Source organism: Pelodiscus sinensis, chromosome 15, assembly GCF_052426305.1.
Source record: "Pelodiscus sinensis isolate ZL-2025 chromosome 15, ASM5242630v1, whole genome shotgun sequence".
In the NCBI taxonomy this organism is placed as follows: domain Eukaryota; kingdom Metazoa; phylum Chordata; order Testudines; family Trionychidae; genus Pelodiscus; species Pelodiscus sinensis.
The window spans coordinates 15,921,040-15,944,070 of NC_143066.1; the positions used below are offsets into that span (position 1 = coordinate 15,921,040).

The following is a 23,031-nucleotide window of genomic DNA, read 5'->3' on the forward strand; positions in this document are numbered from 1 at the left end:
TTGTCAATACTGTGACATTAAGGAACTTGCCATTTTCATCATGCAGAAAAGGCATTGTTCGATAGCACCTTAGGGAAATGCATTCTTTCTGGATGACCAATTGGGTATCAAACCTTAAATTTCACGTGAGCTTGTTGGACACAGGAAAATCATGGTTATTGGAATCGAAATGGAACATGCATCAGTGTCTGCATTTCCAAATTTTACTTTTACTACCACTTGAGAGTGAGCTGCATAGCAGTTACCGATGAAGGTATCTTTAGACCCTCTTAGATCTCATTTCACTTCCAATAGCCATGACTAACTCTGCTTACTTTTTTCTTTGCAGATTGTTCCTGAAGAAGTCTCATGATTGAAATAGATCTTTCTTTATCAAGGCTCTCAAGCTCAGGCATTTTAGATTATTGAGATTTTATTTTTTTTAAAGTGAGATTTCTAGCATCCCAGTGCAGCACCTTTAAATTCTTCATCTGCAGATGAAGTGCTTAAAAACTTGAATTGATTGTTTTTATTCTCCTTTTATGTGACTTGATATGGGTCATCTTTTTTGTTTTCGATGTGCATTCTTGCTGAATCTGTTTTATGTTGTGTCAGATGACAGCCACATCAGACACTATTTCTTTTCTCTCATTTTGTCAATATAGCATTGTGTTAGTTTCACAAACTAGTCTTTCTGAAAGTTTGCTGTACTTCTAGTTCATGTCCTATTGTGAGGAAAATATTTTGTACAGGGATACATTTTTTGTTACAAAATAATTAGCACATTTTGATTAATATTTTTTCACATAAGTTATACATCTTCCAGTTGTGGTCACAATTTGATAAAACATGTATTGTCTTACCACTTAATTCATGAGAAAATATTTGTTTTTTTTTCTGCTTACTGATTATTGTGTGTCTTTCTTTGAAAAGTGAATATCTGTAGCAAAAAAATATATAGCTCTGTGGTAAATCACATATTTTACTGTGTAAAAAACTCACATTTTGGAGTATGCTCTCATTTGAGATCACCTCACTTATCTCCTGCTCACTGAAATAAATTATACTTCAAAGTATGCCATTTGTATGGATGTGACTTTGCTTATTTATGTACATTAACTGTAATGTACATTGCTGTCTTCTATTCATGTCAAACAAATTGAGGCACGGTAAGCTCTTGTGGTGTGAACATTCTATGATTATGTGTTTGTAGAAAGCTAAACATAATGAAGCTGAGCAAGCTGCTGGAGTGAAATAAATAATCACTTATGAGTATTTCCAGTAGAAAGAAACTGGAATTTTTGAACCTTGCATAAAAAATTGAACACTGAAAAATTACTTTATATTTTTGTCTAGTTCCAAAGAAGGTATATTTCTGCTAAGTTGAACTATTACAGAAACACAGTGGGTGAGAGAACATCTTTTGTTGGACCAACTTCTGTAGATGAGAGTGTTCATTTCATGTCAGAAACTTTCTCTCACCAACAAAAGTTAGTACAATAACAGATATTACCTCACCCAACTTGTGTCTAACATCCTGGGACTGACATGGGTACAACAACACTGCATAGGTTGAACTATTGATGTTATTGTGACCTGTTAAATTTTTGTCTGAAAATATGGCATATTCTTTTGCTTCATCTTCCTCCATAACACACAGACCAAAGAAGAAGCACTGCATCAGAAAAAATGTGATTATGGCAAATATATCTAGGAATATAAAACTGTAGGCTTATAAGGATATGCTTCATTTTAATGAGAAGTTGAGGTCTCCTTTAGTGTGCTTTAATTTCTATTTGAACTTGTTTTTTTCATCCATGTTTGAATTTACTTTATTTAGTGGCCTAATCTGCAATGATAAATTTAAATCTATGAATTAGAAAGGTATTTTACATACAGAATGCAGTGTTAACCCGTGGGGCAAAGTCCTACTGATGATTTTCAAGTATCCACTTGTCCAAATAATATGTCTAGAAGTAATGGGTCCCCAAATATGTTATATTCTGAAAAGTTATAGGCAAGATATCTTAAGCATCTTATTGTAAATTTTGTGTACATGGAGTAATATTTTAATCTTTTTTGTAAATAGCTTTTAAAAATCCTTTTCAGCTGGAACTTTTTCCCCCTTATTCACTTCTCCCTATTTTTCTACTTAGAGTATCAAAGGAAATGTGAAGTATTGTCTAATGTTTGAAGCATAAAGTGAGGAATTATTTTCCTGGTGCTGTCACTAATTTATAACTGTGGGCAAGCCACTGAATTTCTCTGTGTGTTAGTTTATCAGTTTACTCATCTGTAAAAAGTGAGATACCTACTTTTCTTCCTTGGGAGGTATTCCCATGAGTGCTCCCTTCTGGATGTTGATGTACCTCTGAGCTGCATGGAGACTTTTGCAGCAGTGTCCCTGGGTCATGTGTCTATAGGGTGTGTCTTGCAACCCCCTGAGCAAGACCTGGAGTGGAAGTCAGATCCCTTTCTACCATCCCCAGCTGAAAACGAAGTGCAACAGTTGTGTTAGCAAAGCACTCTTCTTAGAGGTTCTTTAGTTAGAGTAGTTTCCTTCTTTTATACCTCTTAGTTAGGTTCTGAGTGTGGGGGAAATCCTCCACTTCAGCAAACCTTTAACATTTCCCAGTTGCCAGGATGTCCAAATCTCCAGACTTCAAGAGACATGCCTCCTGCGGAGTGTTTGCTGTCTGAGCAAGGGGTATATCCTCCAAAGATGTATCTGTTGTACAAAACTGAAGTCCAGGGCACACTGAGATAGGAATCGCACAATGAAACGCTTCCTAATGGAGAAGTCCTTTCAACTATCCTCTGACCAAGGACAAGGGGAGCAGTCAGGAACAGGCTCCCAAGAAGGTCAATCAAAAAGTCCTTGAAGCAGCTGAAAGTGGCAGAAAAAGCACTAGACAACTTGGCTGCAGAGAGCACAAAAGAGAAAAAAGTGCTTTCCAGCAGCAGCCACCATTCCTGCTACTTTCCCAGCACCACCAGCACCTCAGACAGACTTGGCACTGACAGCCATTCTACTCTCATTACAGCAGCACAGACTTGTCAATCCTCGTCTGCAAAGAACAATGCAGCTCCATCAGTGCAGGCACCAGTATACAACAGTTTGTGAGTTTCCCCAGTGCCAGCATCCTCCCTGCTTGCGGCACCCCTTTCACCTACTCCGCATAATGGTTACTCATGGGAGGCGTCCCCCTTTTCCACTTACGAGGAGGCAGGCTTTTTTTCCTCACAACTTGCCTCCCTCAAGAGCCCACAAGCTTGACAAACAGCCTATTACAACTACCCATCACCATAGTATGGGCACCAATGGGAGCCACCCTCATCACTATTCTCAGGTCCTTGGCTATATTAGAATCATGGGGTCCCTGTATGTCCTACCTCAAATGACAAGACTGCCCTGGGGTGGGGGGCACCATCTAATTTCTATCACCACCTCACAACCTACTGGGCAAATGGGACTTACCTGTCGACAGCCACTCAGAATACATAGTCCATGACATATCTTCCTATCAGACAAATCGAATGTGCCTCCACAGACACCTACTATAAATTATTATACCCATTTCCAGGACCTATTTAAATGGGTGACAGTGCAACACCACAAATATATGGAGTTGTCAGAAACCCAGTTTGAATTCACCAGGCATACTGCAACCACCCTTCTCAGCTTTGGCAATCAATGTAGCAATTCTAGATCCCACAAAAATCAGCATGGCAGACTCTAGCCACAGCAACACCCATTTTTGCAGGAGAACTGATCACAAGTACTGTATCTCCACAAAATGCTCAGAATATCTCTTCGCCCATCCCTCCTCTAATTCACTAGTGGTGGAGGTCGTGAACCAAAAGTCTAAACAATAAAGCTACGTCCACACTTCAGGGTTCTTGCGCAAGTAAATTTACAATAAAGTGTTGGAACAGAGTTCTTCTTGCGTAAGTTATTCCTCTTCCCAGGAGGAATAAGCCCTCTTGCACACGAGCTCTTGCACAAGAAGGCAGTGTGGACGGGCAGCTTAGCTTCCTACCTACTTTGCTCCCTGAACACCGCAGCAGATGAACTCAACAGATGATTCCTCACAGACCTGAGTGGGAACTTAACAATGAGATCTTCATGCCATATTCAACCAACAGGGTTACTCAACCACATAGACTTCTTCACCATGGTCAAGTACACTAACGGGTACCCATTGTTAGACCCATTGTTCCAAAATGGGTCTTGGCAAACATTCGATGGGTGAATCGCTCAACCTTGAGTAGCAGCCATACCAGGCCTATGGGTTTTCACCCACTCCACTGCTACACAAGGTGGTATATAAAATATGACTCAACCAGGCAACCGTAATCTTAATCACCCCAGCAGGGCCCAGACAAAGCTGGTACCATTATATCCTTCAGATATCCATCTCTCCTCCTTCACACTACCTCCTGTTGACAACTTGCTAACACAGTAACAGGGCTAAATCTGAGACACAAACATAAGGATGCTTCAGCTTAAAGCATGTCTCCTGTCTTCATAACAAGTCCAGAATGTCCTATTACACAGTAGGAAATCATGTACCCGTATGACCTACACACATAAACAGAACAGGTTTAATGCCTGGTGCACTGAAACACAGATTCCAAAAGGGCACCACTTCCCCTCGTCCTGGACTATATCCTAGAGTTAAAACAAGCCTACCTTTCCCGCGGCTACATGAGGGTACATCTAGCAGCTATCACTGCATCCTTTGTCAAAATAGATAATGTGACAGGGTGAGGCCAGGGTGCTACCAGAGAGTAGTAAAAGGGAAGTATATTGGCCCTAAAATAAGTAGGCCCATGTTCCCAGCATAAACTAACAAGGGATAATCCAGAACCAGAAGGAACTTGCCAGAATCAATCAGGGCAGTCAGGCCAATAAAGACACCTGCAGCCAGTTAGGAGGTTTCTAGAATTGAGTCAGACTAAACAGAACACCTGGAGCCAATGAAGAACCAATTGACTAGTTTAAAAGGGCTTTCCTTCTGCTAGTTCACTGTGTGCAAAGAGTTAAAGGGAGAAGGTGTTGTTGAAGGACAGGGAAGAACTAGTGCAAGCGGGTACCAGAATCAAGAGCCTGTGGAAAGAAAGGAGCGGAGGAGAGCCATGGGGAAATGGCTCAGGAAACTGTAGCTGTCATGCAGGTGATACTGGAGACATTGCAGACAGCTGCTATCACAGGATCCCTGGGCTAGAACCCGGAGTAGAGGGCAGACCCGAGTTTCCCCCATCACCAACTCCCTATTCAGCACTGAAAGAGACTAATTTCAGTAAAGGAGTCTGGCCTGCCCTATATCACTTGGAGGCACAGCAGAGCCTATGGTGTTTAGTCTCCTCTTTTCCCCGTGCTGGTTAAGGATGGGCACACAAGCTGCTGCCCAAGAGAAAGTGTCTAAACTGAGGGCTGCCATGAGGCATCTGATTCACAGCATTCCAGCTCTGGGAGGATAGGTGAGGAGTGGGGATGGAGTGGAAATAAAGCAATTTGTGGCTCCTCCAAAAGTGCTGGGAGGAGCAGGAAATGTGGGCCTCTGGTGCCCTGGTACAAAAGAGGCATGTAGGGGAGGGGAATGGCCAATGGATTCATGGACTGCAGGTTGCCCGCCACTGGTTCATAGCCAATAAAAGAAATAAATTTGAGGTCCAACATTAATTTGGGAAAAGCTCCTAAGTCCTAGCTCTGGAGGGCCATGCTGAGGTACTGAACAAACTGTTTTGCCATACATCATATGGCTTTTTGCTAATGAAACAAACTTCCCATTGCTGGTTCTGCAAGACGCACTAAGTTTACTAAGCTAGGTAGCTTGCATGCTAAACAAATGGCAGTTTGGACAAAGCAAGTAATATTATAATGTACGTGGGCAACCACAGATAAATACAAACACTCTTGTTTCACCATTGAGAATCTAAATCAGAGTTCTCTGCAATAAATTTTGGACTATATCTCCAGAATTCCAATATGTTATAGTTTTGCTGGCTTACAGAAAGCTATGTGCTAAAAATTTAATGAGAGCTAAAATTGTGCCCTAAAAATGTAACCCTTGGACTAACATGGTTACAGCATCATGAATAACAAATGTGAAAGCATACGGGATCTACTTTTTCAGCACATTACTGGCTAATTCTGTATTCTAGTGTTCTTCTTCAAAGGTTCATTTTATAGCTTTAGATATTTATCTTTTTACATCTACTGTATTCTTTGTTTTTTACAGTTTATATTAGATTGGGTACCTCTTATTTTAAAATCAGAATGGAAATCGCCCACTTCATGGCATTTTTGGAAGACTATCTAGCGCACCTAGGCCCATCCAGTTAGGGACTAGATCCTAGCTAGGCAATGTTATGCTGCTTTGATTTTTGAAGCCAAGGTTCATTTGCATCTGCTGCTACCATTTGATTGGGAGCTTATAGAAAAGAAAAAACTTAAACAATGTATGGTTCTGCAGCATCTTAGAAACTAACAAAACATGCAGATTGGCCCATTCTCTTCTAAAGCAATAATCTCTTTGATGCGCTGTTACTCCTACCTTTACCATTCATAGAGTGATCAGGAATATCTATAGCTAATGGGACCTTACTAAGTACTGTTGAACCTACCCAAAGCTTCATAAACCGTCACATCTGTTAGAGACCCAGAAGTAATCCTAGGCTATGTCTACATTACCAGGTTATTTTGAAATAAAAAATAACTCCTGAAATAACTATTTCGAAATAAGCTTATTCCCCTTCACAAGCAGGAGTTATTTTGAAATAAGAATCCCATTATTTTGAAATTACAGGCTAGATAATGTGGACGCTCGCCTTATTTTGAAATAACTCCCTAGTGTAGACATGCCCCTACTGAAAAAAGTGCAGCGTACTGTCAGATGTCTGCATCTGATATGGAATGCACAGCTTAGTTTATCTAATAGCTCACGTTATGACACTGTTGCAACAAACAGGCCTTTTTCTGAGAAATGCAGAGAAAAAATTTTAAGTCAACAGTCTCAACATCCATTGAAGTAGACATTTGAATTTCAGAATGAAGCTATCCTCATATAATTCAAAGGAAAGATTAGTTTTCTAGAGTTGATACAGTTTAAGCAAGTAAATATATTACATTTGGTTTACTTCAGTATGGAAATAAAAGGCTAATGAGCTGCTTGACCATAGTCAAAATGAAGAAGGAAAAAGATTATTCAAACTAGTTAACATAATACAAGAAACGAAAAGTTATTTTAATCTAGATATAAACTGTATGAAATGGGATGCAATTTATTGTTATGTGATTCCAAAATATTAGAGACAATGCTGGCAACTAGTTGCAAAACACTATCCATTATAAGTTTTCAGTTGCTTATAGCTTTGACAGACTTTAACTATTAGTACAAAAATTTTTGTGACACATGTCTATATCTGATATTTGATGTGTTAGCAAACCCCCCTCCCCCCCCCCCCCCCCCCACACACACAAAGCTCTCATTTTTTTCCCTAAGAATAAAATTAGGAAATTGTTTGGCCAATAGTTTTTATTTATTTAAAAAGTTTTAAATGCTGAGAAGTTCTAGTATCTCCATGTTTTGATGCAGGGATTTGAACTCTGACACAGAATTTGCTCTAGTATCAGAGGTGCCAGTTCCAGTGAATAACCACCCAAATTTGTAGCCATCTGAAAATCCCTGTTTGCACATTCTCAGATGTTTGTTAGAGTTTGGCTGCAGAAGTCTCCCAACATTCCTTCTCCACTGAGTAGGATTTTTCCTTCAGTTATTCCTTATCTGCTACAGTGGCACTGGACATCAGAACTAATCAGACACACATTTTTCTGTGCTCTCAGACTATATCTTCACCGCACACTTATTTTGAAATAACTCCTATTGAAATAACAGTGCACAACTACACATCAAGCCCATTATTTCAAAATAATTTTGAAATAACAGGCTTCTTACTCTGACTTCTGTAGCCCTCATTTCACAAGGAGTAAGAGAAGTCAAAGGAAACATGTTCTTCCTTCAACTTCCTGCTGTGTAGACAATGCCAAAAGCCAAGTTAAGCTACTTTGACTTCAGCTACACATTTAACATAGCTGAAGTTGCATATCTTAATTCGACTATAGCCCGCAGTGTAGTTGTACCCTCAGTGCTCCCACTTCTGACACCCAGACATCCATGGATGAGTAGGAGAAACTACCTGACTCTCATGCAGGGTACTGATTAGTAAGGGATTGGGTGGGGGGAGCGAGAGAATGGTAGTGACAGGAGAAGGCACAGGGGTAGAAGTTTTTGTAACTGTTAGAGAATATTCTCCTTGGGTCTTGGAATAGAGTCCGGGATTCTCAGGTCACAACATTACTCTTGACAGCAAATATGTGTGAATCCCATTGTCTCATACTCTGCTATTGTCTGGATGATCCTTGTCTTATTTGTTTCATAAGTTGGAAGGTGAGAAGCTAATGAGGCTTGATATTGCAGCAAGAGAAGGAATGGTCTTATGCTTAAGACAGTTGAATGATACCCTGGAGAACTGGGTTCTGCCCTACACTACCATAGAGTTTGTATGGGGTAGCACACAAGTAACTTATAATGACCCCATGTGAAAAAATTGCATGTTCCTCTTTTGCTGGGTGCCCAACTTGAGATTTAGGACCTGAACTGTGAGAATTTCTGAGCTAATATAAGTGCAAGTGAATTGAAAGAAAGTTTGTTCTGAGTGGCTATGTCTAGACTGGCAGATTTTCCGCAAATGCTTTTAACTGAAAAGTTTTTCTGTTAAAAGCATTTGTGGAAAAGAGCGTCTAGATTGGCATGGACGCTTTTCTGCAAAAGCACTTTTTGCGGAAAAACGTCCGTGCCATTCTAGAGGTGGTTTTGTGCAAGAAAGCCCTGATCGCCATTTTCGCCATCGGGGCTTTTTTGTGCAAAACAGTTTTTAGCTGTCTACTCTGGCCCTCCTGTGCAAAAACATTTCCAGAAAAGGGCTTTTGCCTGAACCAGAAAGTCAAAGCATTTGCGCAAGAAGCACTGATTTCAGATAGTAGAATGTCAGTGCTTTTGCGCAAAATCAAGCGGCCAGTGTAGACAGCTGGCAAGTTTTTGTGCAAAAGCACTTGCTTTTGCGGAAAAACTTGCCAGTCTAGACACAGCCAGTATGTATAAAGTGCCATAAAATGCTGAGTTCTCTGAAAAAAATCAGTCTCTAGGCTTCTTTAAAAAGTCATCCAAACTTAGCCTGTACTTGTGGCAGTTCAGGCTTTAATCTCTCTCTGCCTCAGTTCTCTATCTTGGGAGTGTGATTTTGTTTTTACCAAAATAGTTGAACCACTGCAGTCCCTAGAGTGAATACAACTCTACTGGTATAGAGATGCTGTCACGGGTCAAGCATTCCCCTCCGCGATGCCTCCTGCTGGTTCAGCCCCTTCCTGCTCATGGTGCAATTTCCTCTTAGTACTGCTCTATGTCAGTGCCCCTGCACTCTAGGGTTCTCCCCTCCCAGACAACCCCCAATTTCCTTCTACCCACCTTGCCTCAGTGACCCACTGCCTGTCATCTTCTAGCCCCTATCTGAGGGGCAAACTGTAATCTGAAATGGCCACTCATCATTGGCAAGGGGGTGTGGACCTGCTGCCTTCTATCCTGGCTGCCGCCCTGCAGCCCAAGGTATCTTCAGGCCCTGTAGCCTGGGAGAGAGGTCAGGCCAGAGCTCCCAAGGTCTGCCTGCCTTTTCCAAGCACCACTCTGTCTCAGGAAGCCTGTAGCTCCCCTGGTAGCCAGGTCCCTCCTGTTCCACAGCTGGAGCAAGGGTGTCTGTTCTCCTCACAGGAGCCCTTATTTATACAGACCTCAGCTAGGTCGTAATTGGCTGCTGTCTGCTACAGCTGCTTGCCCCAGTCCTCTCCCAGGGCTGGATCGAACCCTTCTTAGGCCAGTACAGGGCAGATGCTCTGTCACAGATGCATAATACTTGCATAGCTTATTCCCATCCTTGTTGAAGCATAGTGAACACTTTCAGGAAGAGCAAAATAACTTTACAAAAATAAATATAAGCAAGCTAGAGGTAAAAAGAAGCAACATGAACTTTAATTTGTAAAACTGGTGGAGCAGTAGGCAAATGAACCCTGACCTCTTTTCTACATGTCCTTTTTAATAACCTGGTTGAGAAGCAGCTGCCAGCTCTGGTTAATGTGCACCTTTCAACACCCTCAGATCAGCACCTAATTTAATGCAACGGGTGGTCTCTATTCAGGAAGGCGCCTATAGCTATTCCAGAATGAGGCTGAAATTCCATTGTGAAAGCTCTTTGGAAAAGCTTACATACTTCCTACTCATGCTACACCAAGCTGTAGCCTATGTCTTGTAAAAGTGAGTGAGAGAATTTTCCTATGGCTTGCTCATTATTGGGGATAGACTGAAATAAGAGTGGAACTGAAATGTTCGTGATTGTTCAGAAAGCAGTTTCATGCATTCTAACAATGATTGTGCTTTGCCTGTGCGGTCTCAAGACCATTGATTGTTCCCTGTTTCCCAGAATAACTGGTCTTCCAAAATGTAAAGTATGTACCAGAAACCTAATATGCAAAAATAAACTTCATTGGGCATGACTGCTACTCAACTCCTTCAAATCTGAGTAAGTTTAGTTTGTGGTTCCTTTCAGATAAACCATCAGGCGCCATTGTATGCAACCTCACTTTGTTAATTTTGTCTAAATGATTGTGGGAGTTCAGTCAGTTTGGTTTCTGAAACATAAACATAAATATATCCTTGTGTTTTACACTAAAGATAGCTGCTTATTGGTTATGTTGAATTTTTAAAACTGATTTTTATCAGAGTCTTAATGAACATTGACTTAAAATACCAAAGAATCCTGACATGATACTGTAATTCTTCCCCTGTGGATAAGTGTATGGTCTTAACGAGGTGGACAGAATAGTGTTCAAATGTAGAGCTACCTGGGCATAGATGCAACTTTTACCTGAGCAGCTCATTGTCTTTACTGTTCTTACCCTGCTTTCCATAAATTCTTTAAACTGGAATCACAAAAGGCACTGAATCCTAAAATGAAGGATTGTAGATAAGTTAGAAGGGAATTATGGAACATAGTCATAGGAGATATTGTAGGAATATCTTGGCATGTGATAAAAGACTTTCTGGTGGATTTATGTAACTATGAAATTTACAATTACAGCAAATGAAATTAAAAAACTATTTTAAATGGAAAAGTATGAGTACAATCTCCAAAGCCAATTAAGAGCTAGATGTTTATTCTTCCAAAAGTGATCTTTCCTAATCTTATACAAGTATCTTGACCTCTGTTACCATCCAAACTCTTTTGTCCAGTTTCCTACCTTTGTAATGATGGGGTTTATACATTTACTTTCAGTTCAATTTTTGCTGCTTCCCTCTGATACAAGGATAGTCATTCAGTTCCACATCATAGTCATTAGAACAGTGATGTTAAGAAAGTCAAGGGTATATAACTCATATTTGCTAAACCATTTTGCATTGTCACGATCCTTTTTGTTACCTGCTTCATCACCCAATTAGAGGATGCTAATGCAAAGAGGATTGTTGATAACACACAACTTTGTCTAACTCAGGTCACAGTATTGAACTATTCACCTAGGCCTGTAACTGACTTTACAATACAGTGAGGCTACGTCTAGATTGCATCCCTTTTTTGTAAAAGGGATGCAAATTAGACGTATCGCAATTGCTAATGAAGCGGGGATTTAAATATCCCCCGCTTCATTAGCATAAAAATGGCTGCCGCTTTTTTTCAGCACGGAGCTTTGCCGGAAAAAAGCGCCAGTCTAGAAATGGATCTTTCGGAAAATAAAGCCTTTTCCGAAAGATCCCTTATCCCTTATTTTAAGAGGGAAAAGGGATCTTTCGGAAAAGGCTTTATTTTCCGAAAGATCCGCGTCTAGACTGGCACTTTTTTCCGGCAAAGCTCCGTGCTGAAAAAAAGCCGCAGCCATTTTTATGCTAATGAAGAGGGGGAGATTTAAATCCCCGCTTCATTAGCAATTGCGATACGTCTAATTTGCATCCCTTTTACGAAAAAGGGATGTAATCTAGACGAAGCCTGAAAGCTTTGCTATCCAGCACTCAGTTAACCAGAAAACTTTATTAACCGGCATTGGCCCCGTCTTCAGGCATTCATACCTAATTTCTACCTGTCCAAGCGGCCATTGTGGGGCTTCTGACAGCCAGCAGTGCCAGCTGATGTCATCAGCAGGCTCCTCCTTCCCCCTCAGCTTGTCTTGAGCTGCTAGGAGCTGGCTCTGCCAGTAGGGCATGGGAACAGAGAAATAAGCTTTCTTATCCAGCACATCTAATTAATTAATTAATTATTCTCCTTTAGTGCAGAATAACAAAGCTTTCACTGTATAGCTAGTTCATCATGTAAACTCCTAGCATGTTGATCAGCTTCTAGCAATATTTCACAGTGTCTCTCTGTGAACACTAGCAAACACTGTATTGAAATTGATTAAAATGGGCTTTTACCAATCAGTGTCTTTTTTGGTGATATGTCTAAGGAGGAATATCTGTTAACATGATCTACCAAAAAGGAAACTAGCCTGTTCTCATAATGTCTCATTCACTGTCTTCATTCTATTCAAGCTTCTATCTGTAAAGAAAATAAATAAATGCTCCTATGTCAGATTGTTTTAAAAGAGTCACCCATCTGAAAGCTACTGAGATGTTTGAAATACAAATTGTAGTTTTGACTAGGTGGAAAGTAGGCAGAGTGCAGGTGAGTCATTCAGGGGTGCGTAATGAGTGTCTCTATGGCTGAACATGGATATCTCTGCTGATCATGCTGTCACATCATCAAATTACAGACATCACAACTACAACACACTGGTTATGAAATTTGTATTGTTCTATTTTTAGTTTGAATTTACCAAGAGGGCTCTAAATAATCAAGCATGTTTATAATTTAGTTTACAAAGTGTTATACATTTTCCAAGTTTATTGTAAGTAAAGAACGTTTGCATGATCTATACTTAGGAGGAATCTCTCCCAGAGAATGCAACAATTTTTATAGCAACTGTCATCAGAATTTGAGCTCCTTTGTTTTGCCATGCTTGTGGGGGTTTTTTAGATCTATATGAATACAGACTCTTTTTAAATAACAAAAATAAAACAGAATGTGTGAGAAACCAGAATAGAGACCATATACAAAAGTTTTCTGATGTGCACAAATCCAGGTCCAGTAGTCCAGGCATGAACTTTATTACAGAAACTCACAACTTCTCTGTATAGAAAAATTTAATACTGTTTACACCAATGGTAACCTGTGTGTCATAGACTTTCTTAGATTAACTTCTCTTTTGCATTAAAAGCCCATCATTCTATATCATCTTAAATTTCTTCTTATTAATTACCTCTTAAGTTTAAGTAAAATGGGATATAAATGATTATACAGTACTGAAAGTATATGAAGTGATTAACTTTTGGAATAGAATTCTTACTGTGTAAACATTGGTTTTTTTAATGGACATCATGTTTATTTTGTAAGATTTTCAAATGACTGATGGGTCTGTGTTCTGTACTCCTTTCCATGCAAAGTGCCACAAGCCTACCATATGAAAATACATGTAGACGATAGAATGGAAACCAGAATTTTTCTGTCATCAATCAAAGCAATCTAATCTAGCTCATGTTTTTATAAGACATCTCTTGCTGTGGTATTAAAGAACAGGAACTTCCTCCACATTTACTCCCCCATACATGCCACCAAAAATGTCGGGAGACTGAGCTTTTAACCAACAGACATTGAGTCACTTTCAGATAAGCAACTACGTAGTTTCAGTTCTTTCCCCTTGGTAACATTTTTCCAGGAGTTAAGCTGCTGTTAACTGGAAATAAATCTCTACCACTGCAATTCCTACTGCCCAGGAGAGTAGCAGTGCTGTTGGTTCAACTAACAATGACTTTCTGGACAGGTTTCCAAATTAGGTAATAGGTAAATACTGAGGAAACTTGCCCCTCCTTTCTCCATCTTGCCCCTCCTTTCATTCTGCTCTCAAAAGCAAACCAAGCCAGTTAAAACAAAAACAAACAAAAAAACCCAAACACCAACCCCAACAAAGTTTTTTTTTCTGGGAGGGTTTGGTCTTCTGCATTGTCTATCTGTTGTTTTATATTATGTACCATATCAAGCAATTTGTCAATGTGTTGTTGGGTTTTTTTTTAATTCTGAGATTAGTTTGAATGTTCAGTCTATTACAGATTGTTCTGGAGGCATTTGGAGGGGGAGAGGAGGGCTGAATGCCATATAATAAAATCATTTGAGAAAGGAAAAGTACTACAGGGGAGGTATATGTGAATTGTAGCAACAAAGTTATGCAAGAGTAAAGACCAGCCCTGATACAGACGCAGGTGCAGATTCAAAATTTTGTTTCTGCAAAAGTGAGCCATGGAAATCTGCATCCACGGATGTGGATGTGTGTGGATATAGGGCACATATCCACAAATATTTATTGGTTAGAGTTGATCCTGCTTTGGGCAGGGGTAGACTCGATGACTTCCTGAGGTCTCTTCCAGCTCTGGGATTCTATGATTCTTTGAAATTTGAAGGGTTCTAGTTATGGTTTCTAACCTGTTGCATTATGTGGGACTATATGGTGAACAGCAAGCTGAAATATCTTTTCCTTTATTTGCTAATGGCCAGATTTTCTGAAGTGTTGAACATTCACAGATGCTATTGCAATCACTAGGAACAGGAGATCTTGAACACCTTTGAAAACCAACATATACTGATTGTGTGTTAAATGTTGTGTCATTGAGACCTGGTGTTTAAAAAAATAGCAGTAGTATTCTAGTTATATGACATCATATGGATCCCACTTCACTGGATCTTTCTGAAAATAGACTAGAAAATGACATTATTCAGTGATTAAAATTATTTACATAGTTTAGTCCTATTCAGTGTCTACTCGGCGCTTCTTGGCTTGTCTCTTGTATTCATTAAATGGAGCATCTCTTGTCACTGTCCAGCAATAGTCTGCAAGCATTGATGGGCTCCATTTGCCCTGATAGTGTTTCTCCATTATTGCAATGACCTGGTGAAATCGCTCGCCGTGCCCGTCGCTCACTGCTCCGCAGTTCGGTGGAAAAAAATCTAGATGAGAGTGCAAAAAATGTATCTTTAGTGACATGTTGCAACCAAGGCTTTTGTATGCCTTGAGGAGGTTTTCCACCAACAACCTGTAGTTGTCTGCCTTGTTGTTTCCGAGAAAATGTATTGCCACTAACTGGAAGGCTTTCCATGCCGTCTTTTCCTTGCCACGCAGTGCATGGTCAAATGCATCATCTCGAAGAAGTTCACGAATCTGAGGACCAACAAAGACACCTTCCTTTATCTTAGCTTCACTTAACCTTGGAAATTTTCCACAGAGGTACTTGAAAGCTGCTTGTGTTTTGTCCATGGCCTTGACAAAGTTCTTCATCAGACCCAGCTTGATGTGTAAGGGTGGTAACAAAATCTTCCTTGATTCAACAAGTGGTGAACACTTTCCCTCCCAGGCTCCAATGACTGTCGGAGTGGCCAATCTATCTTGATGTAGTGGGCATCTCTTGCACGACTATCACATCCGCAGAGAAAACAGCAGTACTTTGTGTATCAAGTCTGCAGACCAAGCAAGAGAGCAACAACCTTCAAATCGCCACAAAGCTGCCACTGATGTTGGTCATATTTTATGCACCTCAAAAGTTGTTTAATGTTGTCATAGGTTTCCTTCATATGGACTGCATGACCAATTGGAATTGATGGCAAAACATTGCCATTATGCAGCAAAACATCCATGACTTCTAGGAATAATATGATACAATTCATATCATGTATGACGCAATACCAGCTTCAGATTGCATCATTCATTGTTTTTCCTAAAAAGCAAGTACTGTCCAAACCCAGTCATAGATTTATTCATAGATCCAGTCAAAGATGTATTTTAGTCATTTCTGGTTTAAATTGAGATCCCTTCCCTTTATAACTCACTTATCCTCCGCCATTCGCAAGTCAAGGATCGTATATACTGACCAAATAGCATATCTTGAAAACTAGAGCCAATCAACAATTTTAAGCATTTTCGTTCTCAGTGACCCAGAATTAGTAAAGTTTGACTACATTTATTTCAGAAGCATTTTGGCTGTAGAGCACTGTTACTAGTGTATCTGGAGTTCTGCTGCATTTATTCAATTTTCTTCATTTTTTGATAGTTTCAAAGCACTTTTTTAGCATACGCACATCAAGGACTCTATCTCAGTGGGAAGGGCAGCGCCTCGACCCACGCTCACTCAGGTAGCCCATGAGGTCATCATTGTAAGTGGGACTATCATAGAACCATAGAGCTGGAAAGAGATCTCAAAAGGTCATCAAGTCCAGCCCCCTGCCCTAGGCAGGACCAGTCCCAACTGAATCAACCCAGACAGGGCTTTGTCAAGCTGAGACTTAAAAATCTCTAGGAATGGAGACTCCATTACTTCCCTAGGTAACCCATTCCAGTGCTTCACCACCTTCCTAGTGAAATAGTTTTTCCTAATATTCAACCTATACCTCTCCCACCACAACTTGAGACCATTGTTCCTTGTTCTGCCATCCATCACTACTGAGAAAAGCCTTTCTCCAGCCTGTTTGGAACCTCCCTTCAGGAAGTTGAAGGCTGCTATCAAATCCCCCCTCACTCTTCACTTCTGCAGAATAAACAGACCCAACTCCCTCAGCCTCTTCTCTTAGGTCATATGCTCCAGCCCCCTAATCATTTTGGTTGCCCTCCGCTGGACCCTCTCCAATGCGCCCACATCCTTTTTGTAATGGGGGGGGGGGCAGAACTGGACACAATACTCCAGATATGGCCTCACGAGAGCCGAATAAAGGGGAATAATGACGTCTCTGAATCTGCTGCCAGTGCTCTTCCTAATGCAACCTAATATGCCATTAGCCTTCTTGGCTACAAGGGCACACTGTTGACTCACATCCAGCTTCTCATCCACTGTAATCCTCAGGTCCTTTTCTGCAGAACTACTACTTAGCTGGTTGGTCCCCAGCCTGTAACAATGCTTGGGATTCTTTCATCCCAAATGCAGGACTCCACACTTGTCCTTGTTGAACCTCATCAGACTTCTTGTGGCCCAATCCTTCAATTTGTCTAAGTCACTCTGGACCCTATCTTTGGAGTGTATCTACCTCTCCCCTAGCTTAGTGTCCTCTGCAAACTTGCTGAGGGTGCAATCCATCCCCTCATCCAGGTCATTAATAAAGGTATTGAACAAAACCGGTCCTAGAACAAAACCTTGGGGCGCTCTGCTAGAAACCGACCACCTTCCTGACATTGAGCCGTTAATCACTACCTACTAGGCCCGGCCTTCTAGCCAGCTTTCTATCCATCTTACAGTCCATTTATCCATTCCACATTCCCTTAACTTGCTGGCAAGAATATTGTGGGAGACCGTATCAAAAGCCTTGCTAAAGTCAAGGTATATCACATCCACTGACTTTCTCATGTCCACAGAGCCAGTTACCTCATCATAAAAGCTAATCGGATTGGTCAGGCACGACTTGCCCTTTGTGAATCCGTGCTGACTATTCCTGATCACTGTCCGCTCTTCCAAGTGCCTCAGAATAGATTCCTTAAGGATCCCTTGAATTATTTTTCCACGGACCGAGGTAAAACTGACTGGCCTATAATTCCCTGGATCATCCTTCTTCCCTTTTTTGAAGATTGGCACTACATTTGCCTTTTTCCAATCATCCGGGATCTCTCCTGATCTCCATGACTTTTCAAAGATAATGGCCAAAGGCTCCTCAGTGACATTTGCCAACTCTCACAGTACCCATGGATGCATTAAGTCCGGACCCACGGATCTGTGTACTTTTAGTTTTTCTAAGTAGACCCTAAACTGTTTTTTATCCACCACGGGCTGTCCATCTTCATCCCATATTGTGTCACTTAGTGCATTAATCTGGGATCTGACCTTATCTGTGAAGACAGAGGCAAAGAAAGCATTGAGTACTTCAGCTTTCCCCACATCATCTGTCACTAGGTTATCTCCTTCATCGAGTAGGTGCTCCACACCCTCTCTGATCAACTTCTTCTTGATAACATGCCTGTAGAAACCTTTCTTGTTATCCTTCACATCCTTTTCCAGTTGCAATTCCAATTGCGCTTTTGCCTTCCTGATAAGCCCCTGGCATTCTCAAGCTATACATTTATACTCCTCCCTGGTTATTTGTCCAAGTTTCCACTTTTTGTAAGCTCCCCTTTTGTGCTTAAGTTCACCAAGGATTTCCACTGTAAGTCAATCCGGTCTCCTACCATATTTGCCTCACATCGGGATGGTTTCTTTCTGTGCAGTCAATAAGGCTTCTTTAAAATACTGCTTCTTTAAAATGTAGACATCCCCAAATTATTCCCCCGTGAGCCCATCATCTGTGTCCTTATCTAATCAGCAATAAGTCACTCGCACGTGCTATTAGTCCTTGCCATCCATCTTCGTTCGCTCGTTCTAACAATCTGCATCCCTTGGACTAGGAGGGTAGGGAGACCTGGGACCTCCCTCACTTCAGGTCTTGATCCAGAACCATAAGAGCAGAGGCAGCGTTTCTCTGCTCGGTTGGTGGGGACATACCCCAACCTGCGGGTTCTGCACTACCCCAACCTGGGCCGCTTCCTACCCTCTGTGTAGCTCCATGGGCCTGGCTCACCCCATGAGGGGCGGTCCTTACGCAGCTCCGTCCTTCCCCCTTACCTTTTAATCTTGGCACCCAGCTTTTCTCGGACGCCCGCACCAGCGCAGACCTCTCAAGCCGCCCACTGGCATCAGGTGCTTCTGCGTATGCGCCAGGAGTAGCATGCGAGCAACCCCCACAGCGCCGCAGGGGAGTCGTTCCCCGGCCGCAGAGCGCCTCCGCTTCTTCCCAGTTAGTGCGGGGGACAGAGGGCTCCGGTGCCTGGGAGCCTGACAATGCATCTCACACTGCAATTCAAGGCTTTAGGTGGCCACAACGGAGAAGAGAAAAGAAAACACAAAAGATGGGTGTATCCTGGAGAAGACAGAAGAAGAATTCCAGTTTTCAGAATAGCTGCTACAAATAATTAATCTGGGTTACTGATAGTCAATGTGGACAAATACTTGATTTCTGCAATATTAGTGGATGTGACTTTACTGTGAGCCAGGAGGTGGTCATGATATTTGGCAAGAAAAGTCAGAGAAATATCAGAAGAATCCAAAAATGATATTGGGAAAAGTTAAATAAATTGTACCTTATGCTGAGTATCTCCAAGGTAATAGAGGCATTTGTCAAAATGCTGACGGACCTTATATTATCATTTTCCCGTGGAGACTGCCTCATAATTTGATCAAGAAAGTGTGCCAGGATCCTGGAGTTGTAAATTAGATGGGTTACAGAGTTATATAAGCCAATTGTATTGCCTGGGCATTTGGTGGCTCAAGTATCAAAATAACATTGCAGTATTGTGTCAAGTTTCTGTTCTGTTTATACTTGGAACATAGACATTGGTGACATGAAAATGCTGGTAATTTTTGCTGGGCTATTTTGATGAGAGCTTACAAGAGTGTGTTTCAGTTTTGGCCATGCCTAAACCTATACCAGGTAGAGAGAGACAAGCACTGTTCATATACTCTGTAAGATCCATGACAATATTTTTGCCTGTGCAGAAGACAGTGACTGGGAGAAATAACTTGGTGATGTCCAATCTGAAACAAATCAAGCAACACCGTGTATGTGGGATGTCTCTGCCATTTAGCAAATATTTGCAGTAAATCCAGAATAAATCATTGAGTTGTTGAGGTACTTATTCTGATGTACACTGTTATTTCTCTTCAAGCTCCTACGTGTCAGCTACTAAACCCTGTCCTATTGTCCTGTTCATAGACATTGAGCCGTTGAATATAAGCTTTAGCATTAAGACACCTTGGAACGTCTGTTGAAATTAATCTATAAAAAGACTGCATTATTTAACACCATGGTACTATGTAATATTGTTTTTAAAAGACCCTGTAAAATATCAGCTGTTAAAAAATGCAGCCAATGTTGTGTATGATCCGCAGTCACATTAGAAATTACAAGTAGTCCCGAAGAAGCCAGTCCGCATGTGGATAAGCAGATGCATTCTAATATTCACTTGATGTAAGTGAAATGTGAATGAATGATAATAACCAAAAGGCTGTTCTATTTCACTTCATGGCACTCTATATATAAAAATGAAACTTCTTTTCAATATTATGCAAACTGCTAAAGACAAGAACATTTTTTTTCTCATCTAGAGGACTTGGGGATATTAAGAACTCATAATTTGTTGCTTGAGAATTTATAATCTTGACTTTGCTGTTGAGTTGCATTGTGGTCTTGGGCAAATCACTCAAACTGAAATTTTTGAAAGTGGGTAAATATTGAGAAGTTGTGTTCTACATCTTCCTTCATCACTATTCCTCCTATAGCAGTAGCAGTCCTAAATGACCTTTGCAATGAAGTATAAAGCAAAAAGAATATACATCAACTGCTATAATACCAACTAGCAGAAAATCATCCTAAACCCTGTATCCTGTCTTTGACAGTGGCTAATGCTAGATGCTTCAGAGGGAATGAACACAAAAGAGCAGTTATCAAATGATCTATCCCACTGTCCTGTCTGGGGTGGTGTTTGATTTTCATAGCTCTCACTCATTCCCTCTTAGCTGTCTCTTTTCTAAAATGAATACTCCTAGTTTCTTTAATCTGTCCTCATATAGAAGTTCTATACTGCTAAGAACTTTTGTTGCTTTGCCCTCCTCTGCATTTTTTCCAAGTCTAATATGTCTTTTTTGAGATGCAGCAGCCAGGCCTGCACACATGGATTTACTTAGTGGCATTGTCATGTGTTTTGTTATTATCTATCCCTTTCCTAATGGTTACTAGCATTCTGTTTGTTTGGTTTTTTAAACTACTGCTGCATGTTGAGCAGATTTTTTCAGAGACGTATCCATAGTGATGCAAAGATCTTTCTTAGTGGTTTACCTAATTTAAACCCCAGTATTTTGTCTATGCCAGTATTTTGTATGTATCGTTGGAATTATGTTTTCCAGCATGCTTTACTTTGCATTTATCAACAATGGGCAAGAAAATGGCAGGTGAAAGTCAATCACCAAGTTTTGTGAGATCCCTTTGTAACTCTTTACTGTCAGTTTTGGACTTAACTACCTTAAGTCATTTTGTATCATCTGCAAACTTTGCTATCTTGCTGTTTACTCCCTTCTTCCTTGGAGGACACCACTATTTACCTCTCTGCCCTATGAAAACTGACCTTTTCTGTCCACTTTTTCTTTCCTATTTTCCTGTTACTGATACATGAGAGGACATTCCCTCTGACCCTATGGCTACATCTAATACTGCAGCTTTCTTCCGCAAAAGCTTATGCAAAAGAAGAGCAGAGTAGAATATCACCACACTTCATTTGCATAATTAATTAGCAGACGGTTTTGCGCAAGATGCTTTTGCAAAAAAAGGAGCAGTGTAGATGGCTCCTTTTTATGCAAAATCCCCTCTTGGGCAAGAGTCATTGTTCCTCATTTTTTCAGGAAGCTAATTTAAATGGTAGATTACATACCACAGTTAGTAGTGCTGTAATTTCATATTTGAGTTCTTTCAGAACCCTTCAGAATTATCTGGTCCCAGTGGTTTATTATTGTTTAAACAATTGCTGTTAGTTTCTGTGTCTTTTGTTAGTTGCTCGTCAAATATTTATCTGCTCTGCATAAATGTATTTTTATATTTGACTTGCCAACGTTTATGCTCCTTTCTGTTTTCCTCAGTAGACTGTGACTTCAGTTTTTAACAGATATCTTTTTGTCTTTAACAGCCCCTCTTACTTTATTTAGGCATGATGGTATCTTTTGGGCCCTTGTTTTTTTATTTGTGTTATACATTGTATTTGGGTATTATGGCATGCATTGTGTATTATGGTATTTGTAAAAATTGTTCATTCAGTTTGCATGCACTTCACTCCATGTTCACTTTTAGATGTTTTTCTCATTTAAAAAGAACAGATGTCAAGTGTTTAAAAAGCATACACCAAGCAAAACAAGTCTTATAGTGCTAAATGTTTCCACGTCTTCTGCCTCAAGTGACGATGGTGTACCACAAGAACATGAAAAGTGCTGCATAATAGAATCTGTACACTACACTTCTTGAGTGGGGTTAAAAGTATTCTTCATTGGGAAGAGAGGAAGATCAGATATTTTATAATACTCTGTTATATTCTGACTGGAGAAAGTCTCCCCAACAGCTGGAAAAGCATGTAATGTCTGCATTTGGTTTGATTGATAAAATCCTCCATACATGGTGGTTTTCCAATGAAAAGTACTCTACAGGTTTTCAGCCTCACAATGAAACAGCTGTGTCCAGTGTAACATTAGTAAAGCTCTCTTTTTGGCAGTTTGTCTTTGAATTTATTTAAGTCAGTATTTATTACTACTTCACATATGGACAATGCACATCAAGGGCACCTGACCAGGATCAGCATTGAGTTTGGTTCACTGGTTGGATCATTAGCTTCCCCAGTTTGTACCTGGTCAAATACTGATGACGAGTGCCACACTGATCTGTGCCCCCCAGTATTTACTGAAATTGGCAAGAGCTTTCAAGCATCCATCAGATCACTGTCCATATTGTTTCACAAATTCATTTTGTGTCTTTACCAAGCATCTCTGCATCTTTCTTCCATCATCCACCTGCAAGTTTATGTAGCATTTTTCAGTTAGGAGTAACTTGCTTCTCAGCCCTCCCAACTGAGCGCCTTTTAATGAATTGAATCAACATTGTGAGGTCCTGTTTGAATAATTTGTTATTAAATGTCATTGTCTTATCTTGTAGGTTTTGCAGTAGCCCAGTGTATCAACCAGCACAGTCCATCACCACTTTCATCGCCATCTCCTTCTTCCAGTGGCAGTGGGAGTACTGGACACTGTGATTCGGTTACTACCAGCTCAACTTCAACTCCTTCTGCAGCACAGAGTCCATCAGGTAAATCTTGATTTT

General features: G+C 40.6%; 1 protein-coding gene across 9 annotated transcripts in view; it reads left to right on the forward strand.

Moving 5' to 3' along the window:
• Positions 1-23,031, forward strand: part of CLEC16A (C-type lectin domain containing 16A) — a 341,368-nt gene that overhangs the window by 211,811 nt on the left and 106,526 nt on the right. For 8 of the 9 annotated variants that reach the window (XR_012896118.2, XM_075899302.2, XM_075899304.2 and 5 more), the window contains one exon: positions 22,867-23,016. Coding sequence is in view for 8 of the 9 variants with exons in the window: in XM_075899302.2 (XP_075755417.1) it covers positions 22,867-23,016 (150 nt within the window). In the remaining variant the exon portion in view is untranslated. Of the gene's footprint in view, positions 1-328; positions 5,114-22,866; positions 23,017-23,031 lie in introns of those variants that run through there. The other variant, XM_075899310.2, reaches the window with a different exon arrangement.